The sequence below is a fragment of the Anabas testudineus genome, chromosome 8 (assembly GCF_900324465.2).
Source record: "Anabas testudineus chromosome 8, fAnaTes1.2, whole genome shotgun sequence".
NCBI classification, from domain to species: Eukaryota; Metazoa; Chordata; class Actinopteri; order Anabantiformes; family Anabantidae; genus Anabas; species Anabas testudineus.
In genome coordinates this window covers 8790458-8808417 of record NC_046617.1, presented here as the reverse complement: position 1 = coordinate 8808417, position 17960 = coordinate 8790458, and the positions used below count along the sequence as shown (strand labels likewise).

General features: G+C 41.5%; 3 protein-coding genes across 4 annotated transcripts; all 3 read left to right on the top strand.

The window, feature by feature from the left end:
* The first annotated feature begins 682 nt into the window (after window positions 1–682).
* On the top strand, window positions 683–9816 carry stard3 (StAR-related lipid transfer (START) domain containing 3). Of its 2 annotated transcripts, none has more exons than XM_026358595.1 (15): window positions 683–754; window positions 2218–2459; window positions 2552–2629; window positions 2890–2967; window positions 3052–3105; window positions 3878–3995; window positions 4083–4184; window positions 4302–4357; window positions 4446–4538; window positions 5034–5096; window positions 6666–6761; window positions 6860–6939; window positions 7072–7176; window positions 7298–7391; window positions 7945–9816. In XM_026358595.1, the coding sequence occupies exons 2-15, from the start codon at window positions 2247–2249 to the stop codon at window positions 8065–8067; spliced, it is 1353 nt and encodes a 450-aa protein (XP_026214380.1). In that variant the 5' UTR covers window positions 683–754; window positions 2218–2246; the 3' UTR covers window positions 8068–9816. The 2 variants fall into 2 exon arrangements, with proteins under 2 accessions (XP_026214380.1, XP_026214388.1); XM_026358603.1 differs by lacking the exon at window positions 683–754 and adding an exon at window positions 811–914.
* Window positions 9817–10932: 1116 nt separating this feature from the next.
* Window positions 10933–13043, top strand: mreg (melanoregulin). Its single transcript, XM_026358677.1, has 5 exons — window positions 10933–11027; window positions 11116–11278; window positions 11593–11683; window positions 11769–11932; window positions 12211–13043. The coding sequence occupies exons 1-5, from the start codon at window positions 10933–10935 to the stop codon at window positions 12418–12420; spliced, it is 723 nt and encodes a 240-aa protein (XP_026214462.1). The 3' UTR covers window positions 12421–13043.
* A 2331-nt stretch (window positions 13044–15374) lies between these two features.
* Window positions 15375–17229, top strand: tcap (titin-cap (telethonin)). The gene is made up of 2 exons (XM_026367611.1): window positions 15375–15715; window positions 15898–17229. Exons 1-2 carry the CDS (start codon window positions 15567–15569, stop codon window positions 16286–16288), a joined length of 540 nt encoding a protein of 179 aa, XP_026223396.1. The 5' UTR covers window positions 15375–15566; the 3' UTR covers window positions 16289–17229.
* The last annotated feature ends 731 nt before the right edge of the window (window positions 17230–17960 follow it).

Below are 17960 nucleotides of genomic sequence, written 5' to 3'. Positions count from 1 at the left end.
TCAGGGGGACCCGTGTTCCTCGTTTAGGCGTTGAGAGCTTTATTCTGAAAGTGGTCACCGGACGTTGTAGCATGATGTTGTTGTATCGACGTTTACAGTCTGTAATACAGCTGAGTGCGAACTTTTCAGTGTGTGTGTGTGTGTGTGTGTGTGTGTACCATAAAAGTAGGACCCTCTCATGCCTGACGTGATGTTCATGGAGTTGAGATGAGTGAATATTTATTTGTGTTTAGTGTCCTCCGAATCGGCCGGTTGAACAGACCAAGCTGTGAAGTTAGCCACAGTAGCATAGGAATACTTCCGGTTGTACATTCAAAACAAAACTCCAGGATTAACTGATTGTATCAAATGTCAGATGTGAACAGCAGACACAACGTAATTGACAAAGTAAGTAAGCCTGTTGAGTATCCTCTCATCCTCTAAGGTAACATATTTTCTAATTGTCCTGTTTTTAAACTAAGTGTTCTATATTATAGGTCTGACAATATTTCGGCTTGTTAATGTTTTGTTGCGTTTTTGACCTAAAAACACGGAGATTAAAATCACTATTACCCTTCAGTTCCACCAACTTTATAGCAGACGCGTAAAGACGTTCAAAATAAAGAGTTTCGCTCAGAGAAGCGCTGAGATGCGCCATTATAGTGGTCACGTGATTTTCAACGTAATGAAGCGAGGCGGTGATTCATCTTGACGCGGTTGGTCTTTGAAAGTCATCCCGGAAGACTTGTCAGGCGATGTTGATGCGGTAAATTAAGTGAGTTAAATGCTTTAAATACGGGGTTTGGGGAGTTACTGTTAGTGTAATGTTACATTAGCTTTCTTGTTTAATAGTGTTCCGTCCCGTAGATAAAGTGACATGTGTGTATTTCCTTTTTAATGACGGGGTAATGACAGGAACTTAGTGAGAAACGAAGGTAAGTTAGCCACTGTAGGCTAACAGGAGCAGCTAACAGCAGTGACTATTTCGCAGCTTCTTCGTTACAATAGTTGTTTTTTTTATGTGAGTGTGACCAGAAATCCTGTGGATGCCTTTGTTCTTTTTTAAAAACACTCACCGGCTGCGGTAGTTTAGCTCGCTAGCTTTCCTCAGCGCCATTAGACAGTTGTTTGTTTTTAGCTGAAGTCGGGGGAGTCATGCGGTCTGAAACCTCTATCGCTAAAACTAAATTCAATCAGTGCTTTAAAGATATAAAGATGTCTTATCTAAACGCCAACAATGACCCAGTGCTTGTTGTGCAAAAACAAACTCTTGTTGTTTCTACAGGTATTCTACCAAAAATGCGACATACATAAATAAACAAAAACATAATTACAGTAAAGTGTAATTGACATGGGGCACTTCCTTTTTTACTGCACTCCTTCAGACACTTTGCAGGACAAATCTTTTGTCTGTACAGTATAGCAGGTATTCAGTGTAGTACAACTTGCTTCAATGTCATAGAGTTGGTTGTTTCATAACCACATAGTCAACAGAGAAACATTAGCTCAATTGTAACACCCACACAAGACTACTGGATAAATAAAGACTAGTGTTGCGTAGTATTATGTTTTGTTTTCCTTGAAATGAAAGCAAAAGACTAAAAAGCTGAAAACCTAACCTTGCTAGTAGTTTATCTTGACCACAACTATCTAACAGTGCATTTTTGCACAGTAAAACTGCATACAACTATTACAGCTAAAAGAATCATGTGTGTTTCTGAGCCCCAAACCCGATGAAATGGCCTGTGGTGAGGTGAGGGAAGTCATAAGATCACACACAGAGTATTGAAGCTCTGCTGCTTTTACTGCTCCGAACCGTTTTCCAACTCGCACAGAAGGAGGTGTCAAATAATGTGCGCTTCATCATAACGAAACCATTTTTGCACAACTCCTCTTCTGTATTCGTCACTTTTGCCATATTCACCAGATTCTTTTGTTAGTTTGGATGCTGCCCTGATGAAAGAAACTTTATCTAGAGTCAACACCGGCAACATAGCTTACTTATGAAATCACTTGATTGTTTTCATTGTCGCTGAATAATATCTTAAATAAACATCTGAACTTTTATTTGACTCCGGTGTGCCTTAATCTTCAGAGTATAAATATAATGACAGCCTTTGTATTGGAATTCAAACTGTGATTATGTTGCTGACTGACTTTCAGCTTAAATGTGGTGCGATTATAATATTGGACAGTTTGTGAATCTGATTATAAATAACACCTTTATTTGCCTTGTAGCTGGGGGAGTTTCCTGTGTCACTGCAGGAATGCCGGGTGGAGACTATGGGGAGCTCGGGGGCAGCCTCCCTGCCATCGCCTCCCTAAACGCTTCCTACTCTACATCACTGTCCATCCCATCCCCGTACCTGCTGGTACCACCTGCAGAGCGCAGGGCCATTTCTGACGTCCGTCGCACCTTTTGTCTTTTTGTGACATTTGATCTGCTCTTCATCTCACTTCTTTGGATTATTGAACTGAATGTAAGTTAGGTTCAACAAAATCGTTATGTTGTCTTCACCTTCAGTCATGGTTAAGAAGCAGTTTAATGCCGATGTGCTTTGTTCTTCTGCAGAGCTCCAGCACAGTCTGGGATAGTTTAGACAAAGAGGTTGTCCATTATAACTACAGGACTTCCTTCTTTGACATCTTGGTAAGTTTGTCTATCCAAGTCTTTGGTTGATTGTAATTAATAAGATTTTAATTGAAGTATATTTGTGTGTAATTCTCATCATGCTTTCACTCAGACACCAGTTGCACATAAGCAGTCTGATTTAAAGTAACTCACCATGTTAAACATGGTCACATGTCTGCATTTATTGATCAAGTGGAGAAACATTTTCTCATGCAATACATGAGAAAATTAAACGCCTGAGGTTGTTTTCTTTTTCTGTTTCTTCCTCCTTGTTACAGCTTCTTGCAGTGTTTCGTTTCCTGTGTCTACAAGTGGGTTACGCAGCTTTTCGGCTGAAGCATTGGTGGGTTATTGCGGTAAGTGAACTCATTCATGTGATCAAATACTGTAAAGTTATATTTTTCGGTGGTAAACAAATTTTCGTCTTCCTTCCTCCACAGATCACCACTCTAGTTACCAGTGTCTTCCTTGTCCTGAAGGTCATCCTGTCTAATGTGAGTGTGACATGCATGCGTCTTGTCATGCGCGTGTGTGGTGCAGTCATATTAGATTAAACCACTTCAGCTTTCTCACTTCTGCTTTTCTGCCCATACAGTTTGACCACTTTGCAATTATGTTCTCCTCTGGATTTTTTTACACCTCCACATCAAACCTATTCAGGGCCTGAAGCAGTATGTTTTTTTAGGTGCTCTGTCCGTCCATGTGGTCACCCATTTCTCGTGAACACAATATCTAAACAACATTTGAACATTTGGATGCTTCCTGTATATGCAGATTAGATTCATTAGCTTCAGCTCGGCCATTATCATAGGGCGCCTGGTGTAAACGGCTCTCTATAGGTCGTTCCACAGCCTCTCTATTGAGTTATGACCTGAGCTCGGACTGAGGCGCTCCAAAAGGCAGATTTTGTGTTTCTGAAGCCAATCTATAGCTGATAAGATAACTGTGAACCATCAAGTGTTTTATTATCTTAGAAATATTTGTTGATAATTAGTTAAGCTTTATAAGTTTAATAGAAAATAAAGATGCCTGTTTAAAATATTAAATAAGCAAATTCAACACTTGATTTAAGTTGAATTAATAACTGCCTCTAATTTTGATTTCATTTACAGACACCAGTTTCAAGAAATATTTAAATGTCAATGTAGAGCCCTGCCCTCTTTATTGAATTCTAATCCCAATAACTTGCTTTGTATTAAGTTATGTTAGTATTGTACAGTATTTCTTAAGAGCAAGAATCTCACCAGCCTGCATCTCTGTACACAGCTCCTCTCCACAAATGCCTTTGGCTATGTGCTGCCCATCACATCGTTTGTGGTGGCCTGGTTAGAGACCTGGTTCCTCGACTTCAAGGTGCTCACTCAGGAAGCTGAGGAAGAAAGAGGTGGGGGCAGAGCACCAGAAAAATTGGATCACAACCCCGCAAACGTGTGTTTCCTCTTTATAACGGTTTTCCCCTCTGTGACCACAGCCTATCTAGCAATGGTGAATGCAGCCTGTGAACGTGCCCCCATGATCTACCCCCGTGCTGTTTCAGACGGACAGTTCTACTCTCCACCTGAATCTGTCGCAGGTGACCTGTGCTTATTGATGAGTATTGATGAAATGACCCTACAGTACGGTTTGCTTCAGTGCGTTTGTCCCTATTTGAGCTCCAAATTGACTTTTGACCCTGAAACTGTGTCTGCAGGCTCTGATGAGGATCTGGATGAGGAAGGCCTTGGGCGCAAAGCTGTCACTGCTCAGGTACTGCGTCAGTTTTTACAGCTGTTATACTAGCTTTTGTTCTCCTGACAACGACTGTGATTCTTCATCCTCATTCCTCTCATTCCAGGAGAAGGAGTATGTCAGGCAGGGTCGTGAGGCCATGTCAGTGGTTGAGCAGATCCTAGCTCAGGAGGACAACTGGAAATTTGAAAAAAACAATGTAAGGATATGAATTAGCTTACTTATATCTGATCTATATGTGACCTATGGCTCTTTACATAATGTCATAACCTGATTCTGTCACATTTTAATCTCACTCTGCATGCATTTACACCTGGTATTAACTGTATTCTATATAAACTGTATTAAAATGATGTGAAGATGTCACACATTTAAATCATATATAAAACACATAAGACATAGAAGTATTTTATGTATTTTATTGTGTCCAAATTCAGTTAAGCCAGATATGTTAGCAATGTAGAAAAACCTAATCCAGCCTTAGAGACATTTGTTCACTGCTGGGATAGTTTCATTTGTAGTTAAACCAGTTATTTCAGTATCTGACATTATAAGATATACAGCGATGTTAACTCCATAATCTCCACTAATTCCTTTTTTTCATTTAGTGACTCACTGTTGCGTAGTATTATGTTTTGTTTTCCTTGAAATGAAAGCAAAAGAATCATGATAACAACTCTTTGTTTTATGCCAGGACATAGGAGACTCGGTCTACACCCTGGAGATTCCCTTCCATGGAAAAACCTTCATTCTCAAGGTAGAGCAGTCCTTTGAGTGTTCATTGTGAAGCTGTATCTCATCAAAACATACACTCCAGCAGTGACCTACTAACGGAATCATGTCTAGGCTCACTGCACTGTAGCTATTCATCATGGTTAGACATGTCATATGGTTATTAATCTTCACTGTCACTTTATATATGAGGCTAATGTTGTCCTGTACTGCATTATTGTAACTGTTATAATCAGACTGTATATGAGTGCAGATTTCACAATTCGTTTGGTCATAACTGAATTAACAGTAGCTGATAAGCATTTATGTATTTGAACAACCTCTAGAGGGCAGAGTGGCAAATAATTGAGACTAATGGGGTGTTAAATTAAATCAGATATTAAAATGACTCCCCAGTGCTGTCACAGTAACTTCAGAGGAGCTGGAGGCTCGTTACAAAGGAGTTCCTTTGTTCTGTGTATGTCTCACAGAGGAAGCCTGCTTTTTAACTCCATGACTACAGGCTGTGTGACGAGCGCTGCTGTCCAATGGTTTATTGCTTTATAGCCATTACATAAACAAGGTGTGGTTACAGTCGGAGCAGATTCATTTTATTTTTAGACACATCTATGCTGCGTTTCAATGGCCTGAGGTGTTCATGTGCCATCGATCAGCTGACCTATAAACTTTATTTGGTGATTTGTTGAATCCAGTGGAGTTTCTTGATTTCTTTTTATAAAACAGCACCTTAACACAAATAATAGAAACAAACTTATCTTTCTGTATAATAAACCCACCAAATGCCAAATCTTACACTTATAGCTGCTGTACTTCTGTCATACTAAAACACCTGTGGGGTTTTTTGTGGTTCTAAAACTACAGAGAAGGTGCTGCTTTAAATAGATAATTACAGTACACATAGTTAAAGTTGCTCTAAGGTTTTGTAAAGAGCCTGTTACATTTATATTCCTATTTTGATGTCTCCTTCTTTCCTTATAAAACATTTGCACAGCCATTTTATAGTAATATTTAACTCATGATTTGCCTACATGTTAGCGGTCTTCTCCTTCCTCTCATGAGGAATGAACATGATTAAACACAGCTTGTCTTTGCTCTGTTTTTATCTAAACATAGATGAGTTGAGTATAATTACAGATATAGTGACTAGAATACAAATAATACAGTGAAAATAGTAAATCACACAGTATTACACAAGTCGCGTTATTTGTATACACGTATGTGCAAATTATTGTCCCAAGATCAATTTTAGAAACGGTCCATTATATTGTGGAACAATTAACCCTTTTAAGATGAAGAAGAAAATATAACTCCATTAAACACAATAAAAATAGGTTCTGAATGTCCATTTCAGGCTAAACGTAGCCTTTTTGAATTTCAAAGTCCTGACCTCTGCCTCAGGAGATCATATGAACAACAGAGAACAGACTGTGCCTCAGACCAGCCAGCGTAGTTAGATTTATTTCAGTTCTGACTAAAGTGGAGGAAAAAGACACGCAAATACTAAATGTGGAGTTTCTACATATTTTTTGTTGCACAGTCCAAGTTGTTTTCAGCTGCTGACATACTTGATTTTTATTGTGTTGGTTTTGCTCAGGCCTTTATGCAGTGTCCAGCTGAGCTTGTGTATCAGGAGGTTATTCTGCAGCCAGAGAAGATGGTCCAGTGGAACCGAACTGTTTCTGTGTGTCAGGTGACGACTCAGACAACCTCTTACTTTGTCTTCCTGTCCTTTGGGATCGAGTTTTATTGGTTGTGCTGTGCTGAACAGTACTTTGCCTCTCTCTTCAGATCCTTCAGAGGATTGACGACAACACTCTGGTAACATATGACGTCTCAGCTGGAGCAGCAGGTGGAGTTGTGTCTGCGAGGTACGTCAGCACAACATACAGCAGGCTTCAATATGTGACTATTTCCTACATCAGCTTCCTTTCATCTCTTATCTTGTATGCACTACAGCTCTGAATACAGTCAGCTGATTGACTTGGCTTTTCTTCCTTTAGGGATTTTGTTAATGTTCGACGAGTGGAACGGAAACGAGACTGCTACCTGTCTGCTGGCATGGCAACTGACCATGACATCAAACCTCCATGCGGACGCTATGTCAGGTCAGACCTTAACTTTAGCTGCGCTCTTTGTCTTTAAACTGTTAAATTAGAGTTTTACATATTGATTTGATAAAAATGCTGTTTTAGTTTCATTTCTATAATCTCTCTTCTACTTTGTTAGAGGAGAGAACGGTCCAGGGGGATTTGTAGTCCTCAAATCCAGCTGTAACCCATCTGTATGCACCTTCATCTGGATTCTCAACACAGACTTGAAGGTGAGCTCCGAGCATTACCGTAGCATTTTTTTTTTATGTTCAAGACAAGATATAGACATTAGTCATCTAATGTGTATGTGTGAGTGAATGGGAACAGGAATCTCCATGTACAGCAGCAAAGCAGCTCAATTACAAATTTGCAAACATCAGGTGTACCAAACCTACAGAGTAAAGCATAGTGAAGGGCTGCTCACACTAAATCACAGCTGCGTCTACTAACTGTCAAGCCTCACATAGCAGGTACAGTTGATTTGGGGCTGTTTAGCTGAAGGGTGAAACGTCGAGTTATTGGTTCACTGGACCAGACAGACGTTGTCTTTATTTAGAGAAGGGGTTGTTGCAGCTGCAAATAGTAACGAGATGTAGAAAAACAGAATGAGAATGGTGAAAATAGGGGGTGGTTCAGTTGGTAATTATCCTAGAAACCATTAACATAAATGTATAAATAAACACTATTAGCATATGAATAATGTAAATAATAGGAATGTATTGAGTTAGAAAAAATAATCATATGAGTGAAGACAATAAAACCACTCTCTTTTTGTCTCATCAGGGTCGCCTGCCCCGCTACCTCATCCACCAGAGTCTCGCTGCCACCATGTTCGAATTCATGTCCCATTTACGCCAACGCATTACTGACCTGCGGCCCTCTCACCGCTCCCACCACCACAGTTAAAACAGGAGCACCGCCTATTACACTTGTCTACGCTGGGGAGGTGTGCAACAGTAAATGAAAAGACTTCACTAAGCATGGGAGGTGTGACACGTGACCACGCATTCACAAAGAGAGGAGAGATTCATTTCTGAAAAGAATGAAAGACAATCGTCCTCTTTATTCTTCAATTCTACACTGTTGTTTCAGATGTGATCACATACATATGTTTTGGGTGGACCTATAATTATTTAGTTGTGTCCCTCCCTGTGCAACGAGAGCTGCTCCCTGAAGACATTTTGTGGCCAGCTGGACAGAAACGAGAAGACTTGGATGAAGATGGAAGTGATCTTCCCTGTGCAGGAGTGCGTCTCACATGTTACAGAGGAGCTGATACGATGGCATGACTGAAGTGGCCGTTTCTCTGAGCCTTATCTTACTCCACACTTAACCACTAAATAGCTGCTTTTTTATTATTTTGTTTCAAATGACTTAAATATGTTTCTCTGGTGTGCCTGTCCTAAAGCAAACCCTCGCCTGACAGCCATATTTTCAACAAACACTTACATTCGATTGGATAAGAGCTGTTTTCACACAGTTTATTCTCTTTGACTGCACTGTAACAGCAAAACGTCACCTGCTGTCTGATCACCACTAGAGGGAGACACTACTGATTAAACAACGCCTCTTAGTTTGTTACCATCCTTTATTCCATGGTGCAAAAATCCTTTGCCAACATTTAATCAATAAGTGTTTTTAAATACTGCTTTTGTTTTGCACTTTGGGATCGGCCTTGAGGTCAAACCAGCTCAGGAGGCTGCTAGTTGGTGTTGAAAATGCATTATCAAGCTCTGTTAAGAAAAATAAACATAAAAATTACCATAAATTAGGATACTGTACACTTGCTAAAGCTATGTTTTGTGCCATTAACCTCAAGTGCACTTGTGGTTAAGCAAAAGCTGAACTCATTTTTGTCATCAAGAGTTTATTACTGTAGTGAAATGATTTTCACTGACTGGCGTTTCCCTCAGGCCCCAAAATATGACTTTGAATGAGGTTGTTCTGTCATTTCTGAAATTATGAAGCATCATGTTGTTTGAGCGTTTAAAAATGTCACTTCCACCTCATCAACTTTGCAGAACAGTGTTATGATGTACCTCAGAACAATCATGATTTTGAACTGTTTATGTCTTGAAAACAGTTTGAGGTGAATCAAAGACAGTGGACCACTCTTACTAATCAGTCGTATGAAATAAGGCATACGTTCATACATTGAAGGTGCATATTCATGGGTGTAACTGTGATGCAGTCATTTGTCACCTTACACTCACAACATGGCCACACGGCCTTGAGGCATTTTACGTTGGAAGTTATTTAGCGGTATTTGTAGAAGCTGCAATCACAGTCTGAAATTATTGCTCTTAATGAAGTCCGTGTTTATTTGGATGTAGCTGAAATACTTGTTACCACTAATTTTAGCTACTCACTGTACAGAAGGAATGTCGACTGAAAGTAAATAATCTCAGCCCGGTGCCTTGATCACAGTAACATCACATCAGCCTTCTCTTTTGCTTTGCATTTATGTTCTATTCAAAGCTTATACTTTCATCAGTGATAGACTGTATACATATGAAGCCTTTGGTTAATTTTTTTTTAATTTTTGCTATTCATCATGTCATTCATCAAACTTGTTAATTTAAAGCCATAACAACTGACCAATAGTTTTTATTGTGTCTTAACCAGTATCTTCTAATAAAATATCAGAATTCCTGACTGTTTGAGCTGCATTGATTATTATAAACCTCATCTGTCTTCTGTTTTGTACTAGAAATCGTATTAACATCCTATTGGTAATCTACATAATGTCCTTTTACCACTCTTAAGTGAAACTGAATGCCTCTTATGGAATCATTAAAGTCCTATAATACCCGTGTATTTTCCAGCTTTGGATCCTCAGGGTGTTTATGTTATGAATGACAGTACTGTGTGAGTTGAGCCTATGTTTTTATGCGTGACGCTTTAATTACGCTGGCTTCTGCAGGCCAAGGCACCGTCCATGTTCTGGTTATTTTTATCCTGCATTGAATCACAATCCTATCTATTGATAATAATCTGTGGACATGAATTCATAGGAATTCTTTAGAAAATTAAGTGCTATACATGCAACCAAATTCATCACTTTCATTGTTAGGTAATTTCTTTAACTGTATATTAAGTATTTTCACAATCCTTCAGTACAGGTTGAATACAGAGTGTGTAATCAGACCTACTGCCCACTGTGAGGCAGAGATATGTTGTCCTCCGGGCAAAACACAATGCCAAGGACGAAAGATGGAGCAGCTCACATGATTGTGCTGTGACTGTCTTCTGAGGCTATGGGTGTGTAAATATGTGTTTTTGAATTGATGAGAGAGCAAGTTTCTCACTGCTCTCATTGTCCTCCAGGAGAAGCGCTGGTCCTTGGGCTGCCATTTGCCTGAGCTCCTCTACCCAGACAGGCTCTGGCCAATAATTTGGAGGACAAACCTCTACTGGATGTGGAGCCACGGCGGGCTCCTAGAAAAATGGGAAGCTAAAAATTAGGTAGAGTTTGGAGATCAGCAACTTTTTGTTCTATCTGATCATGTTTACCAGAAATTGAAGAGATTGAAACCAGACGATTAATAATTCCAGTGGACTATAGAAATATAATGACAGCTTATTTTTCTCACTTTGCCAAATCTTCATTTTTTTTTAATAGGCTGTAAATAACGAGCATCTTCAGGGACAGCACCATTGTGGAGTTCTTCAAGCTGCATTCACATCCTGACTCAGCACTGGAATCCATTGTACTACTGCTTAAAGAACCAAGAAAGTTGCCAATTCAAAGTGAAATACTGCAACTGAGGGATGGGTTCAGCCTTGAAGAAGTTCTGTATGCAGTTCTGCTGCTGCTGCTGCGCTCGTGACGAAGACGACGACGATGAGAAGCAGCCTCTGTTACCGTAAGAAGACATTAGAGCACCACATACCACTTTGATACGACTAGTGTTACTTGTTGTTGATGCGGGTGTGTCTTGACTGACCATGCAGTGAGGATCCATTGGAGTATTTCAATCGTGAAGTCCAGAAGCGTCGTGATGAGGAGACCAACTTGTGGAGTGAACCAGGTGACCCTAGCCACTCAGAGAGAGATGACGACCGTGCCCTTTACGTCCTGTTGCAGGCCAGGAACAAGACTCGCATGGGATCCACGGTACGTGACAGGGGAAGATATACATCATTTATTCCTATATTTATATGGGGGGGTTTGCTAACTGGTACAGAGCAGGACAGGGATATATATATAATGGTGATTATGTAAGATGTGAAAGTGTCAAATAAGTGCAAAAGACAGAAAAGATCATAATGATAAGTCATAAACTCTATTAAATACATTATGAACAGTTATTCAAATCAACTGTAGATCAGCAGCGCAGTGATCAAATTGTCAAATTGCAGAATGTAGATGAGAAATAGCACTCAGCTGACAGAGCTTTAAAATTCCTTCCTTGTCCTCCTCGTTTTTAGGGTTATCGCCGTCTGAGTGTTGACATTGAGGCCATGAGAGACACACGCCGAGAAGTCAGAGACAAATGGAAGACAGTCTTGGAAAACCTAGGTGAGGCTGGACAGATGTGACGTAAAGAACACTGTCACCCGTATGTACAGAGTAACCGGAAGTGGTTTGTCTTCTTCTTCTCCAGGTTTCATGGCAGAGGCAGACTCCCTGCTGACAGTGTCTGCAGGTGCCTCACTCGATCGTATGCGTAATGCCCCAACAGCACGTGCCCTTCTTCAGACGCTCCACTCTGAAACGTCCATCTTCAGCAGCAGAGAGCCACCACCAGAGAGATACCTGTTCATCCTGGTGAGAGCGGGGGCTGGTTTGAGGGAGCTGCACAGACATTAACTTAGAATTTATACTAACACTTTACTAATACCTGATCTGGAGCTTATGGTTAATGAAACCCCCACTCATCCTCAAACCTATTTTAAGGGGATTGGTCCACTGTAGGTCCACAGCCCAGTTTGGCATATTCAACCCCAGTGGTGCAATAGAATCACTGTCCCTTTAATACTCAGGTTCTTATCATAATAAGACAACAGTTTCCATGCTCCAACCAGTTTCTTCCTCCCTCTCCACAGGATCGTCTCCTTTATCTAGATATAGCTGATGATTTTTTGGCAAAGGCAAAGCGCTTCTATCCTCCAAAGGATGACTCTGACGAGGAGATACCGGGCCTTGCCATAAACCTGCCGCTGCTGCTGGCCAGGGTAGAGGCCTCCATGAATGGAGGAGGTGATGAAGACGACGAGAGCGAAAGAGAAGACGGGAACTTGAGCGATAGATCTTAAGATCTGCTGGCTGCAGTAATGATAGACACAAGGCAGGTGGCACTAGTCGTCAACCCTGGAGACCTGGATGACAGAATTACATAGATGAAGTGTTGATTGTCTGATTGTAACAATGTGGCTGCTGCTTCTTGGATGTTTCTCCTTTCTCTCCGAACTACACTGCTTCAATCTTACTCTGTTTTCACACGTCCAAATCTAAAAGGACTTTTCTACTTTCTATTTACAGACATGCAAACTATTTTTTTCTGGGTTTATTTCTGTTCAGTCAAGAGTTTTATTAAGTATCTAGCCTGTTCATTGTTCAGTTTTGTGAACCTTCAGGGTAGCAATGTTCCTTTGAGTAGAGCCTCTTTATATGTTGTCCTATGATCAGCCCTTGTTTCATTCAATCACATGATTGGTAACAACACTGAAAAATAGCTTTGTAATCTGATGTCACGCTCAGAATTTGTGTATGTGCGCTTTCTGTACTCGATGACTTGACGACTTATTAAAAGCACACGTTTGCCTTCAAACGTTTTAGAAAAGTGCAGATGAGAATGTGAAAGTGGTGCTGTGAGTCCTGTATGTTGGACTTTTGAAACGATTGCGTATGTGACATTCAGGTTTCATGTTTTGTTCCTCCCCGATTCAGTAAGTTGTTGAAAATGTGACAGTTTTTGTATGTGTTATGTTCTATTCAATTCATGAGTGATGAAATAAAGATGCATCTGGTTATGTGTACAATGTCATCTATTGGTAAGATGCCTTCCCTTGAGCTCATGTGAAGGCACCAATAGGACAAAGTATAATAATAAACAACTATTTTAATGGGTATAGGCAGTTTAAACCTTAAATAGACATTTCTGTGTGGAAGGTGTGTCCTGCCACATGTGGACTGCATGTGTTGTTAATTTGTACTCTGAGCCACAGACATAACACATATCCTGGCTTGGTGCAGCCTTGGCCAGCATCTGACCATCCCACTGGGACCAGAGCGTGTTGCAAAATGGATGGTGATGGTATTTTGGCTGCTTGTTGTTGTTGTTGTTATGTAAGAAAGACACTCATGGTGATGGCACATGTTTGAACATGGCTCCAGACGGCTGGCGCAATGGCACAATAACACACTGTGATGCTAGCTCTGTGTGAAACTCGAGAGTCAAGCTCAAGATAGTGTACATGTTTCCACGCTGCAATCAGCAGAAAGTTAACTTTCCCTCAGATTCTTTTTCTCTGCTAAGCAAGCACTTTGTGTCAGGCTGACCTGTGTAGGAGGCTCCTCTCTCTGTCCTCCCAAATGTACTCATCTGTCACAAAAATAAGCTGTCTTACTTGCACTCACAATATTTTACCTTATTTACCACCTCCTGACAGGCCCTGGCTTTATCCCGCAAATGCTCTTCTCCTCCCTCTTTCCATCCCACTCCTCATCTCTCTTGGTGACAGCTCATTTAAATGTCACTTCCCAACAGCTGTGGTGGTGTGTTGTTATGCAACGCAAAGTTCCTTCCTGGCTCGGCCTGATCTGATGTGGGTGCAGGGACGGGGGACAAAACAGGGGTGGATCACTGTGACAGCGCTCGCCTCATCACTGGTCACCTTTGCAGACTCCCTCACACTCCTGGGTTTATTAGCACAGCGTGACTCATGTGTTCTCGCAGTTTTACCAGGTGAGTACCAGATAGTTTAAAACCTGTTTGCTCCAGTCAGCTCCAAAACAAGTATGATCTCAACACTGGAGGACCTTGCATAGTGACTTACTAAGTTTCTGAAATGGCATTTGATGGTTGCCATGGTGTCATAACATGCCTGAACGCATGACCCCAAGGATGCCTATGGTGTTCTTGCCCTCTGTTCTTTCTCAGACAGCGAACAATATTACACACAATATCACCCCGCTGGGAAGCTGCAGAAAAGAAATCTAAAATCTATCTATCTATCTATCTATCTATCTATCTATCTATCTATCTATCTATCTATCTATCTATCTATCTATCTATCTATCTATCTATCTATCTATCTATCTATCTGCTTCTATTCTAATGTCATAATTTGGCACAATTGTCAATGTTACAACTAGAATTTCTTAATTATCACGATTACAACACTTGAATGTCTTTTGAGAACGTGACCGATCAGGCTTCTTGTCATTAGGATGATGGTACTTTACGCTGCATGTGTGATATCTGATATATGTACGTATCAGTTCCCGAAGTGGGGGAGTGAGTCAGACACAGGGACGGGTAGCAATATCATACCGGCAGATTACTGTCAGAGGTGAATGTTTGTGCACGTCTGTGTCTGTGTGTGCGTTTCACATTTTGTAATTTGAGTTGATTATTGCTTGCGTGGTGCTCCATCACTGAGGTAATGAATCACTGGGGATGGAGCGGCGGAGCTCTCTCTCTCTCTGCTGTGAAGAGGCAGTGTACTGTAATGTGGTTGAAGAGGGATGAGGAGGGGATTGATGTTGTCTCAAGCTGTTGTATAACTTCTTCTGAATTGTGTTAGGAATAAAAACGAATCAGCGAATCCACTACATAAAGCTCTAGATATTCACCTTATATCTCTCAGTGGTAGAGGTTTTCCTGTTGATCAACACAGGCCTGAAATGTTTGTGGATTTTAAAAGTTGTTGCATTATTGTCGTCTTTCCACATTAATGAGGTATCTTTAAAAGCTTTTTTACAACCAGTTCAAAACCTCTCCTATGTTTATGATACTTTTTCCTATGACACTGTGTTCACAGCTGAATTGGAAAGTGTTGGGCTGAGTGTATACAGAGGTGACTGGGCATACAATTTGAGAATCAGGGGATTTTCAGCTCAATTACCCCTAACCCCTCCTCAGAGTGGCTTCCAGCTTTCAGGGAATGAGACATGGGGTACTTGGTGTTGAATGACCGTGTACAGTGATTGTGGAGTGACAACACGGATCAGAAATAGCACCAGCAGAACTATAAAAGTGGTGGACAGACCTGATCCCAGACACAGACAGAGCATAGAGCGAGCGTGGTAGTGGGAGCCAGAAGATACAGCTAGCTGAAGCATCAGTATTTCCTTGGACAAACATCCACATCTGAGACGCAAGACCAGATCTAGAGACTGCTCAACAGGACCCACCGGGAACAATAAATCTAAGACAGACCTTCCTACAGCAGACAAGATGCCAATCTGTACCATCCTGGGGAAACATAATGGTGTGGTGGTGGGAGCTGAGCTGAGCTGTAGCTTACGGGAAGAGAACAAGGCTCAGAGGGAGAGCTACACTGCTGACTGGCACAGTGTCAGCCTCAAGACTCAACCTCAGGACAGGTGAGAGGTTCATACTAATGTGATCCTGTGATTTACTTTACCATCATAAGATGTGGCTCTTCTTTCTGATCTTGTGTTAGAACTGTACTCATATTGAAAAGTTAAAATTGAATGATCAACTAGATGAATCATAGTAAGTGCTCCCACTGTTTCTAATTTAAAAATTTCTCTCATGCCTGCAGACAGACAATGAAAATGAACGACGACTCTCGTAGGGAGACTATGTCACGACAGTGGCAGGCCCGATCACTGAAACAGACCTGCCCCTCTGGCGTCTTCAGAGTTGGCACCGTGGAAAGAGGGGTGAGGGAACACCAGCTGCTGCCGAAGAGAATGACGCTCCCCTTGCCCATCTTCACTCCTGCAGAACTGGGTGTAAGGCTTGGACGTGGAGCCCCGCACACCGAGGATGACCTGCAGCCGTTCCCCACTCCAGACGGGGCCTGTCCCAGCAAGAGGACTGTGGACGAAATCACCAGAGACCTTCCCCCTGTCAAACCAACCCTCATGGAGTTTGCCAAAGCTACCAAACCACTGGGTCGCTCAATGTCACAGGAGGCCCAGAGAGGATGAAAAAAGAGAAAGATGGGATGATAGGGAGAGACAGGAAGGATGACAGAAGAATAGTTATTGATCAGAGCGAGTCAAGAAAGAGCATGACAAAATATATATAGATTTATCTCTAGTGGCATTCATCATAAACCCTAAACACTGTAGATCTGTAGCACTATCTGTGTTTCTTGACAAGCACAGCACCAGGTAAATGTCACGCTTTGTCAATGTTGGCATTTGGTGGTCAGTGGGATTAGAAATTGCATTGTTAAAAAGAGGCAGGGGATGTGTTCTCAGCTGTGCCGTGGGTTAATCTCGGCCTGTGCCGGGCCAGCTAGCCTCAGCAGATCTGCTGATCTTTCAGTGGAATCGCTGTGAACCAGCTGCTGCTCGCACTGGTTCGCCTCAACACTGCTGCATGCAGTGTCGTTCATAAAGTGTAAATATCCTCATGAGGCGAATCAAAGTGTTCTTGAGGCAATTCGACTCATGGGTTAGGCTGCGAGGGCATGCAGTGATGTAGAAACTGACAGATTGAAAATGATGTGTCAAGAGCTGAGGGATGTAAAGAGGGAGAGAACGTGAGAGGAAAGGATGGGGGGGAGGGGTCGAGGAACAAGCCTTGGTCGGTCTCCAGACCTCCAGAGTACAGAATGCTCTGGCGTGATCACGAGCTGTGGCTGTACAGTACTTTTGTGTGTGTCCCTGTGTGTGTGTGTGTTCTGGCTCACACCTCTCATCAAGAGGACTTAAAAACTAATAACATGTTCTTTACTGTGTATTAACTGAGCTTCCTTATTAGGTGAGTGACAGCTCATATTTAAATCCGATAGAGGAACAGATACTGTAATAGCTCACAGTACCTAGTGGTGTAAATGAAATTCAAATGTGTGATAAGATGTTGAATTGTTTGTCCTAGATATTTATTATTTTTTTACAAATAAAAGCTTTGTCACACCTGACCTGTTGGTGGTTGTTGGCGTTTTCTGTTAAAGATGCAACATGAATATACTTTGATTGAAAATGAATAGGAGGAGCTTTGAGTCACAACGAGGATTTGGTTCATCCCTGGAGAAACGGGATGCAACAAAGTCAGGGATACGGCAAGAGATGAGATGATAATGTTAAAATAATAAATACAAATGGAAAATAATACAGCAGTAACCATGAATGATTGTGTCTGTCTCCCATAATTCAGACACATACAAACTGACAGTGTCCTCCAGCCATGGAACAAACTTCCCTTCCCCACTTTACATCCCTCATTTATCTTTCATCTTCCACGTCCCGTGTTTGTCCTCAGAACACAGAAAGCACTTCTGTTAGTGTGCAGAGCTGTAATAGATGCACTGCATCACCTCCTTTTCATACTCCTCTCTACATCTACAGTTTACTCAGTCTAACTTATCAATTGTTAATGCCGGCATTAGCTGCCCCCGTCAGAAGAAATCCCATGCCTATCTCTGAATGTATTTGTCTCTTTAACCCCTTCTGACCTACTGTGCCTCTCCCTTTGTCGTCAGTCTCACTTGTCTCTCTGTGATAGGCAGCGTGTGGTGCTTTGATATTAATAGCTGGGTAAACATTGGCATTACCGTAGAGACAGTGGAGAGACAGCCGTGCCAGCACGTTCCTCTCATTTGAGCTCCTAATCCTAGTGATTTATCAGAGATCTTGGTGTGCTGCCTTCACT

Coding starts and splice junctions, on each gene's coding strand:
- tcap (XM_026367611.1), top strand. CDS start 15,567: ATGCCAATCTGTACCATCCTGGGGAAACATAATGGTGTGGTGGTGGGA. Junction 15,716..15,897: donor AAGACTCAACCTCAGGACAG/GTGAGAGGTTCA, acceptor TCATGCCTGCAG/ACAGACAATGAAAATGAACG.
- mreg (XM_026358677.1), top strand. CDS start 10,933: ATGGGTTCAGCCTTGAAGAAGTTCTGTATGCAGTTCTGCTGCTGCTGC. Junction 11,028..11,115: donor GAGAAGCAGCCTCTGTTACC/GTAAGAAGACAT, acceptor CTGACCATGCAG/TGAGGATCCATTGGAGTATT. Junction 11,684..11,768: donor GACAGTCTTGGAAAACCTAG/GTGAGGCTGGAC, acceptor CTTCTTCTCCAG/GTTTCATGGCAGAGGCAGAC.
- stard3 (XM_026358595.1), top strand. CDS start 2,247: ATGCCGGGTGGAGACTATGGGGAGCTCGGGGGCAGCCTCCCTGCCATC. Junction 3,106..3,877: donor TGAAGGTCATCCTGTCTAAT/GTGAGTGTGACA, acceptor CTCTGTACACAG/CTCCTCTCCACAAATGCCTT. Junction 5,097..6,665: donor GAAAAACCTTCATTCTCAAG/GTAGAGCAGTCC, acceptor GGTTTTGCTCAG/GCCTTTATGCAGTGTCCAGC.